The 16,010-nt window shown below is 52.0% G+C and overlaps 1 protein-coding gene across 1 annotated transcript in view; it reads right to left on the bottom strand.

The window, feature by feature from the left end:
* Positions 1-10,768, bottom strand: part of ELOVL6 (ELOVL fatty acid elongase 6) — a 59,293-nt gene extending 48,525 nt beyond the window's left edge. Inside the window, exon 1 of the mRNA XM_032187161.1 lies at positions 10,458-10,768. Coding sequence (XP_032043052.1) covers positions 10,458-10,546 — 89 coding nt within the window. The 5' untranslated portion in view covers positions 10,547-10,768. The remainder of the gene's footprint in view (positions 1-10,457) is intronic.
* Between the last annotated feature and the right edge of the window lie 5,242 nt (positions 10,769-16,010).

Below are 16,010 nucleotides of genomic sequence, written 5' to 3'. Positions count from 1 at the left end.
AGCACACTTCATCCGCAGCAAGGCTGCTGCAAGGTGACCCCGTGCGGCACAAGCTCTTGCGAACGGGCATGTCACACTTTGTGAGCCACGAGGGGAGAGGCTGTCTGCTAATTAGCTTGCTGGTAATTGGCCGTGCAGTGTCGTTCCTTGAATGAGGATTGCTGGGAAAACACTGGACATCATCTGACCAAAAAAAAAAAAAAAAAAAGATAAAAGGGAGTTATGGGATAGTAACTTAATGAGCTGGGCTTCAAACTGGCCTTAAACAGCTTGGGCTAAAAACCTAGAGGTGGATGAGAAATATAAATGGTGACCTGATCGGAAGAGATTGAGAAGACAAGCTGGACACGACCATCCGGGATACCCACAGACAAGATTTTGGAGCCTGGGCTGTAAAGGGTGAAAAACCTGAAGGTGTAAGCGTCCTTGCATGTTAACCTGCATCCTCAAAGATTTTAGGGGTGTTGCTTATGACTGGTGCTGATGGTATTTGGGCAGATACGCAGGAAGTGAGCTGTACCGTGAGCCGCACCGGAGCATTGCACATCAAGAGCAGACAGCCTTTGAAGTGACATCGTTCGATGGCCCCGTCTGGAAGATCAAAGCAGGAAAGCACGCCGGGCCGCGAGGGCACAAGGCTCCAGGAGCCGGATGAAGCTCCTCTAGGAGCATCCCACCAGCCTTTGGCTCCCTGTGCAGTGATGGCAGAAGCGGGACAGACGCAAACACAAAGGCCCTGATCACACAGCGTCTGGGGCGCAGCCCTGGGAGGAGAGATAAAAATCAGCACATCAGGGAACGAGAGGGGAAAAGGCAGCGCGAGCGTGAGTCAGCAGGCAGCCAGGCGAGCCTCTTCGGAAGGCGCTGCAGACGCGGGCGGCGCGAGCAGCCACAGCGCCGTGGAGGAGACTCGCTTTCGGAAGCGATATTTATAAGGCAGCAACTATTTAATACCTGCTTAGCACATATCCATAAGCTCTGAAAGGCCTCCTCTGAGCCAACACCCGGACTTGGATCTCTTTCCCTTCCTGCTCTCTTTGCCTAGCCCGTGGCCGTGACTCCTGAGCAGCCCGGGTCCCCGTGCAATCGCCGAGCGGCTCAACACGGAGAGGGGCTGGAAGAGGAGCACTCGAGGACTGCACCCCAGCCAGCTCTAAGCCCAGGACACAAGCCCTCAGCACTCTGATCTTATTTTGTGGATTTCCAGCCATCCTCCACGGATCTCCACCTGCTCCCTCCCGTGTCAGCTGGCCCTGGCCACCGGATTGCAGCCACGATTGCGTGGCATGATTCGTGGGGCAAGGGGACGGCCCCAGGGAGCTCCTCCAGCGCCAGCAAACGCTGCCGAGGCAACCCACCTTGACACCAGCTCCTTGTGCAAGGTGCGTGACGGGGAGGCCGGCACTCTTGCCTCACAGCCTGGCTGACATTCAAGGGGCAGACTCCGACCCAGCGGCCAAGGAAAACACGCCAAAGTTTGCACCAAGTGCCTCAGCCTACCTCATGCGCCACGGGGGGCTCTCCCAAGTGCTGGAAATCAAAAGAAATCAAGACAAGGCCTGTCAGGCCAAAAGGCTGGAACATGATTGTAAAAAGAAAAGCGTAGGCAAGATATTTGAGGTCTGCTGTGAGCCTCCCTCAATCGCATGTGCCACTTAAATTGATGCTACTCAAAACTGCTCATCTTACGGACAGGAGTTAAGGCAAGAAAATAAGGCAAGAAAAGCTCTTGGAGAGCCTGGGATGGAAATCAGCGCTCCCAGCTACGCTGTCGATAGAGGAGAGATGCTCACAGATCCTTTTTTCTTACCCTCGTCTGTTTTTCTTCTCGGTCAAGGGCACACTACCGCAGATGGCACGGGGAAGAGCTCTGCTTGTTCACCACGCAGTAAAATGCTGTTGGCTGTTACGATTTCTCCCTGGCTTGCCCATTTTATCAGCCTGGCGTGCATTTTTACTAAAGGTAGACACAACCTCTTTTCTCTTTCACAGAATCACAGAATTTCTAGGTTGGAAGAGACCTCAAGATCATCGAGTCCAACCTCTGACCTAACGCTAGCAGTCCCCACTAAACCATATCCCTAAGCTCTACAACTTTACGGTCTTCTAGCATCTTTCCCAATTATTCCACTTACAGTAATGACTATTTAAAGGCATGTACACTGTCACGCTCGTTTTACATACCAGATGCTGTATTACATTCATCCAACACACACAAGTTTAGGATCTCTCTCTCTCTCTCTCACATTGAAGCCAACCGAAGTTTTACTACAGACTTTTTTCAGGACTTTTCCAGCTAGTTGCTGGAATGCGGCTTGTAAAAGAGAGCTGCCTTTCATAATGAAACATGAGGCCGGCTGAGCAAAGCCACAAACAAGCAGGCTGCTTCTTTTGGTATTGATCTGCTCCAGAAGTCAAGGACCAAGCCGCTCCACCAGAAGGTAGCAGACCTGGGCAGAGCCTTGGACAAGGGGCATCCCAGTTCGCGTCAGATACCCAGAAATGTGGCAGCGTGCAGGCAGTATGATTGGCACCAACCGCCAACACAAGCAAGATTAAAAAAAATAATAATAATAATGTATTTAACTCCCCGGTATTTACAGAGCTCTGAAACAACAAATAATGATTTAACAAAACAAACGGATGGCTTGTGTACACAGAGCCATTGCAAAAGGGACTCACCCCAGACAGCTCTGGCGTGAGTGGTACCAAAAATAGTATTTTTTTTATCATGCATGAGGTCAAAAAAGGGTATTTAAGCACAGAGGTGACTAAGAGACAAAAGGTTGAACCGGGTCAGTACCTTGCTTTAGATGGTGGCCAACAGCTGTTGAAAAAATGTTAACGGGGCAATGCTCTCAGAAAATCACTGCCTCTTGAGTAACGTGTTTCATCAGGGGCCCACAATCAGTGCTGTGTACCCAAATCGCTGGCTCGCTTAACACGACCTCGTGATGCCAGCTCCCAACGAGGAGAGGCGGTGAAATCACCAGGGGCGAGGAAGAAACACGACGCGAGGAACCTGAACCTAAGGTGTCCGCAGAGTCCTCAGCTCACAGCAACGCCTCTCTGGGTTGTGACCGGCAGAGATGTGAAAAAAGAGCTGGAGAGCCAGCCCCTGCAGGGAGAGCAAAAAGGAAAAAAAAAAAATAAAAAAAATAAAAAAAATCCCAAGGCTTTCAGCTGCCTGGGTACGTCGTACGCTCAAAACCACAAAACTCCCATTAATGTTTACAGAAGTCCTGCAGATGCACGAGGGAACAGGAGACCTAGAGGGAAAACTCCCAATTAAAGCTAAAAGGAAAAGTACAGAAGAAAGAAGCCAGGCTTCGGGGAGATTTGTTAATAAAAGCGCTATCTGAATGGGACAGCGCAGCAACTTTGGCATCCCGCTTTTGTTTATACCGAGGGGATTTTATTACCGCCCTAAGTACCACTTAACAGCTGTAAATGAAAAAGAAAAAGAAAAAAAAAAAAAAAAGGGAAAAGGAAAAAGAAAACCAGACGTTTTTATTACCCAGAGGATCAGACTCCTGAGTAATACCATCCTGGTGTTTTTACTGACGTGAATTTGGCCCCTTGTTTCTGCCTCTTAAAACGTTAATTGGAAACCCCTAGGATTGCTCTTTCTAGGTGTATTTATTTGACTGCAGGCTCAATGCATACAGGGCGAGTATTCGTCCTTAATCACGCTCAGGACTGAGCGCAGATTTCATGTCCAGGGGTAGCCGAGGCCATCAGGTATCATAAGCAATGCATTCAGCTGGAGGAGCTCACGATCGTGGCGGATGGTCAATTCCTTTTGCACTCCATTCGCAGGCTTCGTAGGCTGGAACCAATTACTAGCAAATTTTAAAAATTTCCCTTTAAAAGTTTCCATCAGAAGACGTTGAAGAGCCTGAAGTTTTTACAGGACTATCTGAAGGACAATTCCTTCCATAAATCTGCAATTAGGACTGGTCTGTACTTGAGGAGTTTAACCCCAGGGTAACAATAAATTGCCTTCCCTCCGATATCAGCTCGGCTCTTCTTACTCCTCGGTTGCCACCACCACGGAGGCAAACGCGGCGCTAGGGCAAGCGTAAAGCTCACAGTATTAGCGTAAAGCAGTCACGGTTTCTGAAATCTCACCACGTAATTACTCGTCTGGCTCTTACCACCTCAGGACCTCTTTGCGAGATGGTTAAAAATAAATAAAAACGAACAAATTTGCGCTGAGCAGGCCTCGCTGCCCCGCGTGCTGCTTGGTGCAGAAGCCACGACGTGCCCTCTGCGAAGCCCCGAGATCCCTGGCGTGGGGCAAGCTGCTGAGTTGTGTTACCTCCTCCTCTTCCCCGCTCCGAGGAGGTCAAAGATTGCTCGGCAGCCACCTCTGCGGCCAGCCTGACGTCAGCTTGCTTCTCGAGTCCTTTCACCGTGCTCCTGGTCCGTAACTAAGCCTTACGGCAACCACAAGCCCCCAGCGGAGTCAACAAGGGCTGAAATTGAAGATTTGCAGTGGGGCACGCTACAAGAGGCAGAGGGAAAGGCAGTACCACGTGGCACCGCTACTTGGGATCAGAAAGCAACGTGTGTTACCGCTTTGGCCAAGCTCCTCAGGTGCCGTGGTATTTCTCCAAGCTGCAGAAACTTCCACAGGCACTCACAAAGGGAGCAAAAGGAGGAATCCCAGCTCTGCACCTCCCGCACGCTCACTGCAGCTCTTCCCTTACAAAGTTTCCACCTTTTTAACCTCTGTATTTATTCTTCTCAGAGCAAGGCAGTCTCTCTGTCTCATAAAAACTAACAGGAGAAGAGCATGCAGCAGCCCAAACCACAGCAGCACATGACCAACGCATGGCTGGAAGAGGAAAGTGGGGAAAGGGATGCTGCTGCAACGTCTGGGAAGAGCCCAAAGGCATGCACGTACAGCACAAGGTCACCTGCACTCACGTCAGCTGCTGCCTTCTCCAAGTGGAAGGAAACCGGGGCTGAGCGAGGGCTTTGTGCTCCCACTGCATTCGCCCGGGGCGCAGAAGGACCCCGGGAGCTGCCAGCAGCCTGTGCCTTCGCCCATCCTCGTGAAGCTACGCCTTGGGGGAGCCTCCAACTACCAACTCTGCCCGGATTTTGACATCAAAGGGCAAAGGCTGGTTCCTTCTGTCTGTCTGGCCAAAGGTCGGCCTGTCTGTCTGTCTGTCTGTCTCCGCAAGCACCCCTCAATCCCGGGACTCCTGACCCCGCTTGCTGTCTCTGCTGCCAAAACGTGGGGCTGGTTGAGGACACCAGTTGCGTTTTCCAAAACGCCGCAGTAATTCAGCATCCCGCATCTCTCCCTCAATGAAAGCGTTCCTAAACGTTCATGTTCACTCTTGAAAACGACGACAACCTCCTAAACTACTTCACGCTGGCCATTCTTACAAGTTTGTGATCCCCAGATCACACAGACCAGAAGAGATGGCTTCGCTCCCAGAGGCTCAACAATTCCTGAAGCCCCAGGACGAGAGCTGTGCTCAAACTCCAGGGACAGGGTGAGTGAGTGAAGCGCCAGCGCCCACCTTTCAGCGGCAGACTGCCTCCAGAGGACACCAACGTGTTTATCTTGAGGATGACATTTTTGTGCTGCCCTCCCTTCTGCTTTTTTTTTTTTTCTCCTCTCCAAGCAAACACACAGAAAATACTGGATCATCTGAACCCTGAAACGACACATACTGCTACTCCCTGCTGGCTCTGTCCTTGTGCTTTCAGGGCGGCCGAGCGCTGTGATCCTGCGATACGTTGCCTTTTGCTCAGGAAGGGATGGAGGAAACACGAAGGAGGGGGTGTTCTCTAATTCCTGTGGCACCTGTGCTGCTCTGTACTGCAAGGAGAACCCTTAGAAATCCTTCAGCCTGTCGGCTTTATGGCCAGCTGGCACGTAAGCACAGCAAAAAGCCCCTTTGGGCACTGCAATCAACGTAAAGGTGGGCTGCCTTCTCAGGCTGACTGCATTGGCTGTAGTAAAACAGCCTCCACGGCCAGGAGCAGCGAATCGTCTGCCCTGTGCGTCCTCGCTGTGGCACACGAGAGAAGGACAGGGTGACTGCAGCATCCCTCTGTGTCCTCCCCTGGCATTTAGAAAGCACTCAGGGAAAGAAAAAAAAAAATAAATAAATAGAAATTTGCATCAGTTTTTGGCTGCCACACACGTATGCCTGGAGAGAGACAGGCACAGCCTCTCATTCTTGATTTTTGCATGAGGCAAGAGCAGCTTAAGTGGATGAGAGGAGCTTGTTCTGCATTTAGGAAACAAACCTGTCCAGAACGACTGTGCCTACGTGAATTATTAAAAGGCAAGCACATCTTCAAATCCGAATTAGCTGACCCTCTGCTCTCCCACATCTATTTTCAGTCTTGACTGGAAACAAATCACAACGACACATGAACTTCTCAGGCACTCGCTGACTCTTGTAGATGAAAGTTTCAGGCAGCAAGAGGTTAAAAACAACTTACTGCACTAGGGTGTGGGGCTTTTTAAATACCCGAGTATTTCTACTCATCTGAGGCTCACAGAGTTAATTTCACAGTCCTGTTTGAGATGCCAGTGCTTTTAAAAAATAGTAATAATGATAATAATAAAAAACTAGTGGCTTTTCACAGTGCTTCCCTCTGTCCCAAAGGTTGATTAACAAAAAAAAAAAAGGACTTTCTGTAGCTCAGCCCCACGGCATCCCCGGGGAACAGCCACGGGGCTTTCATCCTGCGCCTGCTGCCACCTGAGAGCACGCTGCCGGCTGCCAAGGGTTAAAGGAAGAGGAGAGAGAAGGGAAAAGCAGCACCCGGCATCCCCAGGGCACCGAGAGCTGGGGACGGCATCCCGGGGGCTGTGCCGCAGCCGGCGGAGCAGCAGCAGAGGAAAAGTTTCTGCGATTTTCGGCAAGCCCTGGCGTGACGTCACCTCGGGCAGATAATCCGGGCGCAGTCAGCACAGGCCTCCTGCCTCCCCATTGGCGAGCCCCTCGTCAGCAGACATCTGAAGATAATGATTATTGGCCAGGCAATTATAACAGGAACAACTGGCACCCGCTGCCCGTGCCCCGACCTGGCGCGAGGCGGGGGGACCCCGGCGCTGCCGCCGCCTGCCGCCCGCTTTCTGCCACCCCACGGCCTGCAGCCGGGAGCTGGCACCGCCGGCCCGAGCCGTGAGATTTCCTGCAAAAAAATCCCGATTTCTGTACCCCCGGGAAGCCAGGGGCTGGGGCTGCATCCCCCCTCAGGCGGTAGCTCGGTTCAAAACGGAATAAAGATCCACCTGCAGCCCATTTGCTTCACCCCTCTCCGAAGAAGTTTGGGAGGAGGTGCTGGGAGAGTTGGATCTGGGAATCTTTTAAGCAATGGTTTTAATAAATGCCTGACTTCACCCCGATTTCACTCCCATGGGGCATTCACAGTATGCTCAGCGAGGTGCTGCACCTGCCGTCACGAGCTGTGGCACGGGTGGCACTGCAGGCAGACGCAGAAAATCCCCACAACGTGAGGTGAAAGGAGCTGGATGGCAGCACACGAACCTCTCAGATCTTTAGTCTCCTCAAAACCAGTCTCCTGGGGAAGAGAAGCGACTCGTGCTGCCTCCCCTGAGAGAGCAGCAAGCGGCAGGGCCGCCCCTGCAGCCCCTGGCACCGCTCCTCAGCTCCTGCCTCCACACCAGGGCCAGGCACACGCCGAGCTGAGCACAGAGGGGGGCACAAAACCCATCTGCTTCCAGGCACCGGGGCATGGGCTGTCCCTTTTCCCTCGGTGCCAGACCAGCAGCGTGTTTTCAGCACTGCTGATTTAGGCCCGAGCCCGACAGAGGTCCCTACATGACACACGCTGCAGGATGAGGGCCCCCGTGAAGTGAAGGAGAACACGAGGACCCAAGCAAGGAGGATCCAAGCAAGGAGGATCCAAGAAAGGAGGGACCTCATTTATGGCTACGAGACCTCTCCGCCATCAGAGGGGCCACGTTCACGCCGGCCTCAGAGGGAACGTGTCCAGAGGAAGATGTGGGAGTGAGGAAAGCAACCCTGGCACGCGGGCGTGCTGAGGAAAGCTCACGTACCAGCCAGCGGTGGCGTATCTGGTATGCAGGATGTTCCTTGGCCCCAGGGAGCCAAGGAGCTCGGGGAAGGCTGGATGGAGGCAGAGGAGGTTCAGCCCGGGCTGGTGAGGAGCAGCCATCTCATTCCTCGCACCATAATCCACCCAGACCAGCCCCGCCGGTACCTAGGGGCACGCTGCTACCCCCGGGCTTCCCGTTCAAGCTTTTCCAGCTCTTGGCTCGCTCGGATATAATTAAAGGGGCTTGTGAGGCTTTAAGCAGCCCAGAACCCAGAGGGTACATAAAGGGATTCACGGCCTGCCTAAATCTGGGCTACGTCTTCATACGCGATGGAGCCAGGCTCCGAAGATGCTCCTCAAAATTCAGAAGACACGTTCAACACCTAGGGCCACTTTGTCACCCCCGCCGTGCTACAGACCTTCTTCTGGGGGTGCTTTGTAAGATATCAAGAAATTTTTCTACAACAGAAGCAAAATAAGAAATGCCACACCTATAGAGCTTGTTTACCTCCACGTTAGGGTGCTGCATTGCATTCTAATTTAAATGCCTACTACAGTACAAAATCTTGCCACAGTATTCTTTCAAGCTAGACCACCTAGCCCATCTTCCAGTCCAAACAACTGTGTTTATCCCGATAAATTACTGCTTAGGAACCTCATCTCACGTTAATGCTGCATACATTAAAGTTATGCCCACAAAGCCAGGGACTGCCATTGATGCCAGTGCAGGTGAACGTACAGCGTCATCCTGAGACGATGCAGAAAAGCCTTCTTGCAAGGCCCTTAGCCACTGCGTGTTACCTGTTAGTTCTCCCCTGTAATACCAGCTGCTGGAACAGGACCTGCTCCATTGAGAGAGGAAGTTTCCTGAGGATAAAAACGCACAGTTTAACTTGAAACTCGGAAGAAGCTTCGCCTGCATTTTCAGGAGAAGCGTGCTGTGACAGAGACCTCAACGGGCACAGCACCACATCACTTGCAGACACGCTCCGGGGCCACGGGCAGGCTGCTCTTCTCTACTTTCAGGCGAACGAAACGTACCGATTCACCGGCTCCCTTACAGAAGGCAAAACCAGGCTGCAAAGCATGCGTGCACAGACCGCCGTGCCTCTTCAGAGGCGCAAAGCTGATGGTCTCCTGCTTTGAACCCGGAAAGCGGGAGCCTCGCGCTGCTGGAGTCCCCGCTGGCTAACCTCTGCAGCACACGAGGCAGCCAGGGAGGCTCTAATCGCCCTGCTTAGCGTTTAGACAGTGCTCCACGGCCTCCGGGCCCTCCGCAAACGCTACCTAAGTCATCGTTTCAGCATTACTACCCCCACCGTCTCTCCCAGCTGGGGAAACTGAGGCCCAGGAGAGGTTATGTAATTTCCTCAAGGTCACATAACGAGGTGCAGGAGAGCCCGGCGATGACATGGGGAGTCCTGGATCCTACTCGTGTTCTTTAACCTAAACTGCACCTCCTGTGGGTTGTTACCCAGCTAATACACGCTCAGATCTCCCCCCCCTCCATCCTCTTGTACCCGTTTACCCTATTCCCACACCAGTTTGCTCCCGAAACATAGACAAACCGAGCAGCATCCAGCACTCCCAGCCCGTGCACACCTACGTGCCCCCATCCCTCCCGAAACAGCCACGGGTCCCCCTCACCACCTATCGAGCTCAAACAGAGCCTTTGGTGCCCATTCCCTTTAGCCTACCCCCAAAAAATCCAAGCCACCCTCGTGAAATAGGGGCAGGATGCTCTCAGGTCCCCTCTTGGGACCTTTGGGGGATGTGGGTGCTCAGTGGGGTGCCAGGTCCCCGGTGCTGGGGGGGGAGAGCGGGACAGGGCTGCGTCCATCTGCAAGTGTCCGTCAGGGAAAGTTGATGAGGAGAGGGGATGGAGAGGAGGAGGAGGAGGAGGAAAGGGGATGGAGAGGAGGAGGAGGAGAGGGGATGGAGAGGGGATGAAGAGGAAGAGGAGGAGGAGGAGGAGGAGAAGGAGAGGGGATGGAGAAGACGAGGGGATGAAGAGGAGGGGGAGAGGGGATGGAGAGGAGGAGGAGGAGGAGTAGAGGGGATGGAGAGGAGATGAAGAAGAGGAGGAGGAGGAGAGGGGATGAAGAGGAAGAGGAGGAGGAGGAGAAGGAGGAGGAGGAGGAGGAGAGGGGATGGAGAGGAGGAGGAGGAGGAGAGGGGATGGAGAGGAGGAGGAGGAGGAGGTGGAGAAGGAGAGGGGATGAAGAGGAGGGGGAGACGGGATGGAGAGGAGGGGGAGAGGGGATGGAGAGGAGGCTGATGGAGGATGAAGGCGAGGAGGAGGAGGCGGGGGGCGGCGGGCACAGCGCCCGCGCGTGCCCGGCGGGGTCGGGGCAGGTGAAGCGGCGGCGGCGGCGGGGCCGCGCCCGCTGCCCACTCACCAGTTCTCCTGCATCCACTGGATGGCCTCATGCTCGTTGAACTGCTTCTCGAATTCGTATTCCTGCAAAGTCAACGCGGACATGTTCATTGGCCCGGTGGCTGCGCAGCCGCTCCCCGCGCCCGAATGCTGCCTCCGCCTCGGGAGCCGGGCCCCCGCCGGGGAGCCCCCGCCTCTGGCTCTGGCCCGCCCCGCCTCAGCGGTACCCCGGCTTTGGCATGGCACGGCACGGCTCGGCACGGCTCGGCTCGGCTCGGCTCGGCTCGGCTCGGCTCGGCTCGGCTCGGCTCGGCTCCGCGCCTCTCCGCCCGGGCCCGCCGGTCTCCTCCTCTTCTGCAGCCGCCGCGCAGCGCCCGGGGGCGGCGCGGTCTTAGTGCCCGCCCGCCGCCACCACAGACACCACCCAACGCCAGCCCTCTCTTCCCCGCCGGCACCCCCCGAAAACCCCTCGCCCTAATAGCGAGACACCCCCCTCAGCCCGTACCCAAGCAGCCACACACCCCTTCACCCCCCGACCCAAACAGCGAGACACTCCTTCACCCCCCCACCCTAAAATCAAACAGCATGGGATGAGGTGAAGCTGCACCTGCCCCTCCCCACACACACACCTCAACCAACCCCCAAAATACTAAAAAAGCTCCCCAAAATAAAACCCAGCCCCCTGCCCTTCTGGTGTCCCCGTTCAGCATGCACCTGCTCTGCAAAGGAAGGGGGTGTCCCTGAGGTGGGCGACGTGCTGCACGCCCCCAGCCCTGCTTCTGGGTGCCATAGGGTCAATGGGGCCTGTGGAGCCTGGACCCTCGCCTCAGGGAGACCCTAAGTGCAGAGCTATCTCCCACTCCTCTCCTCAGAGGGCACATAATGTGTTTATACATCCTTAATTTTCCTCGTTGGGCACGCGATGTGTCCTTAATTTTGTCTTTCCTGCCTCATCTGCCACACGCTGGTGTCTCCAGCTGAGCTCCTCAACCACCCTGGGCATGTTTTACTGCAAGAGCTGGGCTAAAACAGTCCCCACTGGGACCCCACTGGGACAAAAAAAAAGGAAATGGAGCCCTCAGGTTGTGGGATATCAACAGCTAACCGGTTTGATGTTCAAGATGTTTGCATCTTGACTATCATGCTTGTCAGTCATGTTTTTCGACATTTTTTTTTTCTTTTTTTTTTTTTTCCCCCTGACAATTAGAACTCTTCTTTCCTAATGTGGGCTGCGTTTATCACATCATCATCTGACTTGGGTTTTAAACAAAACACACGGCTCACACTGAAACAGCAAGGCGGTGCTAAATTATTATTTATTACTACTGCACCCAGAGGCCCTTGATGAACCAAGGTCCAGCAGTCCTGTCCTCAAAGAGGTTACTGTCTGTAGAGACGTGACGAAGGGGGAATTCGTGTTTTCCAGACAGAGAAGGGAAGCTCAGAGAGCTGGAGGAGCTTTCAGGACAGCTTCACATCAGCTTTCCACAGCCACCAAACTGGCTGTTGGAGCAGGGTTTGGGTAAAGCTGCCTTCGTGTGCACTCCTGCTCCAAATGACCTGCCCCTAAAGGAGCACGGTGGTCTTCCAGATGTCCACCAGCAGGCAGCTTCGGTGGACGGGGAGGGAAGAAGGAGAGAGACATCTCCAGGGTGGCCATGGACAACATTTTGTGGATGTTTGGAAGCACAGGGTGAAGCGCTCCTCCAGCTGCAATGCTCAGGCTCTGAGCCATGGGACTGCTCCTTGCCGTCACGGTGGAGGAGAAATGCCACCTCCAGCCGAACAGTGGGGTGGCAGCGCCCTCATCACGGCGTGTGCCTGTGCTTACTCCAAGGGCGGGCGCCACGAAAGGCTGCAGGTGATATTACTCATGTGTCTGAATCATATCTTTAATAGAGATATGTGGAGACGTTCATTTGCGATACAACAAATGCTGATGTACGTTAACTCTCTTTTGTCAGGAATCATGGAGTCACAGAGTGCTTTGGGTTGGAGGGGACCTTTCGTATCATCTAGTTGCAACCCCCTGTCGTGGGCAGGAGCACCTTACATCAGACCGGGCTTTCTGGGCTGCAAGCACACGCTGTTGAGCTTCTTGTCAAGCAACACCCCCAAGTCTCCCAAGTCACCCCCAAGCTGCTCTCAAACCATGCCCAGCCTGTACTTGTGCTTGAGATTGCTCCAGCCCAGATGCAGGGCCTTGCCGTTGGCCTTGTTGAACCTCAAGAAGTTCGCACAGGCCCACCTCGAGCCTGCCCAGGTCCCTCTGGCTGCCATCCCTTCCCTCCAGCACGTTGACTTCACCACACAGCTTGGCGTCATTGGCCAACTTGTTGAGGGTGCACTTGATCCCACTGCCCATGTCACCAACAAAGATGTTAAACAGCACCAGTCCCAAAACCGACCTCTGAGGAACACCACTCATCACCAGTCTCCACTTGGACACAGAGCCATTAACCACAAAAATTTGAGTGTAACTCTTTGGTTTCCATGTGCCTTAGCATAGTTTCCAGGAGGAAACTCCATCATCTTGCCAGGCACAGAGGTGAGACTGATGGGCCTGTAGCTCCCCAGGTCTTCCTTTTTTTTTTTTTCCCTCTTTAAAAACAGGGGTTATGCTTCCCCCTCTTCCAGTCAGTGGGAACTTCACCAGACTGCCACAACTTCTTAAATATGATGGACGGTGTCTTAGCAACTTCACCTGCCAGTCCGCTCAGGACCCATGGATTCATCTCATCAGGTCCCATGGACTTGTTCACCTGCAGGTTCCTTAGGTGGAGTGACTCTTAAACAAGTAAATCTGGACCCCAGCTTTGAGCAAATATTTGGGTATTATGTAAACTTATTCCTATGAGCAGCAAAATACGTTTCTTTTGTCTAAAAGATGGAGTTGTTACAGCAAATCCACTCCCTTTCTTTTAGCAAGCTTAAACTCACATTTTATAATCAGGCAGGCAATCTTGATGAATAGATCCAAAGGATGTAATACACCCTCCTGATTTCTTGCAAAACCTTGTCCGATAATTCTTGAGTCAAGCCTATTTATTAGTTGTTTTTTGTTGTTGTTGTTGTTTACTTTCTGAGACAGCAACAGTGCCACGCTTCTACTTTTTGCCCAAAATAAACCCCCATACAGGTCCTTTTGGTTGTTTACAAGGAAAATGTATTGGACTGAATTTCTGGAGTTACCAGAAATTTTAATTTGAGAAAACAAACAAACAAACAAACAAACAACAACAATATCCCCTTTTTGCAAGTCCAAAATATTTTGCTTTAGAAACTTGAGCGGCTTAATGACTTATCCCATCTGATTATTACATGAGTACCTGTTGGGTTGAAGTTGATGGCTTGGGGTTTCTCCCCCACGGAAACAGTTGTTCAGAACATAAGTATTCTGTGTGCAAAGTTTCCAGAGTGCATCGATGGGCTTCAGCAGCCCCAAAGCGTAAGATTAGCCAGAAGCTTTGAGCGAGACCTGCTCCCTTGCCAAAGGTTTCCCCAAGGCCATGTAAGAGCTGGCAAGATGTAACAGAGCTAAGCTGAAGGCTGTAATGCGCCTGCAATTTCTGCCTGGAAGGAGCATCTCCAGGCCACCAGCTGCTGTCCAGGCTTGACAGAGGATCTGTGTGGTGTTTGGGGCGCGTTTGGGAGCGCTGACATTCAAGTCCCAGCAGTGCTGGAAAATCAGCTGCTGCCATTTCAGGAACCAGAGCCGCAAAATGCCAAACTCCTCTGAGATTCAGAAGAGTCTCCAACGCACAGTGGGGATTTCTCCAGGTTTGCCATAGCTCACAGGACTTCTACTTAGGTCAAGCAATCTGCAGTGCATCCTTCTTCCCTTGCTGTCCCAGTCCCATATGGGCTACCTGAGAGATCCTCCTACCACGTGGCTATCTGGAAGTAAACCTCACCAGCATTTACAAATATTCACAGACACTGGAAGAAGGTATAAAAACCTCCATGGCCTTAAGGAGTTTGTAAGCCCTGCTTCTAGTTGCTTATATCAGTTGTATTTGAAAACAGTAAACAAAAATATATAGCCTATTTTAGGGGAATATAACTTTTACGTACCATTTTTAAAGTAATTTAATTACTTCTCACATGAAAGCAGCACCTTGAAGTGAAACTTGCAAGTGCCTTGCGTGAGAAGGGATGTGGAGAGAATATAAAGTTTCAAAATGAAATGTCCAAAAGACAGACAACACACAACCTTAGTCAGTCCTTCTGCGCACATTCACGTACATACTTGTATTTTTTTTTTTCCTATGGGTTCCTTGTCTCATTTAGTAAACGGCCAGTTATCAAGGATCACTTTTTATTCCCCTCATTCAGTGTGTCTCCTAAGGCTGTACAAAATGCGTAGCAGCTAAATGCTGCATTTTATACCGGATAGACATTAATGCCATTTCCATTTTGCCCAAGACCCTTTGGTTGAATAATGCAAGCAGGTTCATTCAGGATTTACAAAGAACTGTCTAATCAGGTTGGGCACCTTACCATCATCATTGCCATTGCTAAGCAAATACTTTTTCCTCCCTGTCACGCTGTTAAATTATTACAGAAACCATTAGGCTTCTATTGCTGTAAGGAGCAATTTTGAATAGTTCGCCGTACCGATGTATAGCTAAGTCTGGACTAAACTCTTAGCAGCTGCTGGGAAATGAGGTGCTATATTGCTGACAAGCCAACATAAGGTAGAGTAAGTGGCAATGAGAGATGGTATCGTGATTTAAGCATAGCATCAATTACTAAAACAAACAAAAATGTGAAGGAGGCCTGTGTGTTTAAGGCTTTTTTCCAGCTGCATCAATTAAAGGATTTAATTCCTTTCCACTTGAAAGCAAAACGATGTGCAAATAATGGAAGCCATGGAAAACGGGGGGTTCCTGCGTACCCCATAATCTAGAAAAAAAATCAGTGGTGTTCTTGGATGAAGGCAATGGCAGCTGGTATGGAGAAGGAAGAAGGGAGGCCTCCCTAGGACTACTAGCCGGTCCTGACCGGTCCTACGAAACAAAATGAAAGCTTTCATCAAGTGCCAGGGAATAAACAAAAGAATGGCCAAGGGCTGTTTATCGTCAGCCCAAGTCTCTCTGTCAAAGCAGGCCTGCAAATCGGGTTAGTGTTGTGCCACTGCATTACGCCCGGACTCAGCCACTGACAGCTGGGAAGTTGCTTGGATGGAGGCTGTGCTGGGGCTGAGCAAATCCCATGAATAAACTGCTGTACTTGGGCAGCATCGGCTCGTAATAAATCACTAGCTAGCCCCAACCAGAATTAAAGTGTCGTAAAGGAATTTAAAGCAGAATTCTTGTGTCATCCTTCGGATCTATAAAATAACCCGTGTCCCAACATATTCCCATTCTCTTGCACTACAGCTGCCAAAGACAACAGCCTGATCCCATACTTAAAAACCATCTGACTTCTCTGAAACCACCAAGCTCTAATCTCACCTGCAATATTTTTAATGTTAGTGCAGCTCGTGCCAGTTACACGAGAAATGAAGACAGACAGGGGTAAACTGCAGTTTAAGGGCCAGGCAGCAGCTCCAGGGTGCAGCTCTCTTGGGTGG

This window comes from Aythya fuligula, chromosome 4, assembly GCF_009819795.1.
Source record: "Aythya fuligula isolate bAytFul2 chromosome 4, bAytFul2.pri, whole genome shotgun sequence".
In the NCBI taxonomy this organism is placed as follows: domain Eukaryota; kingdom Metazoa; phylum Chordata; class Aves; order Anseriformes; family Anatidae; genus Aythya; species Aythya fuligula.
This window is presented reverse-complemented; position numbering and strand designations above follow the sequence as displayed.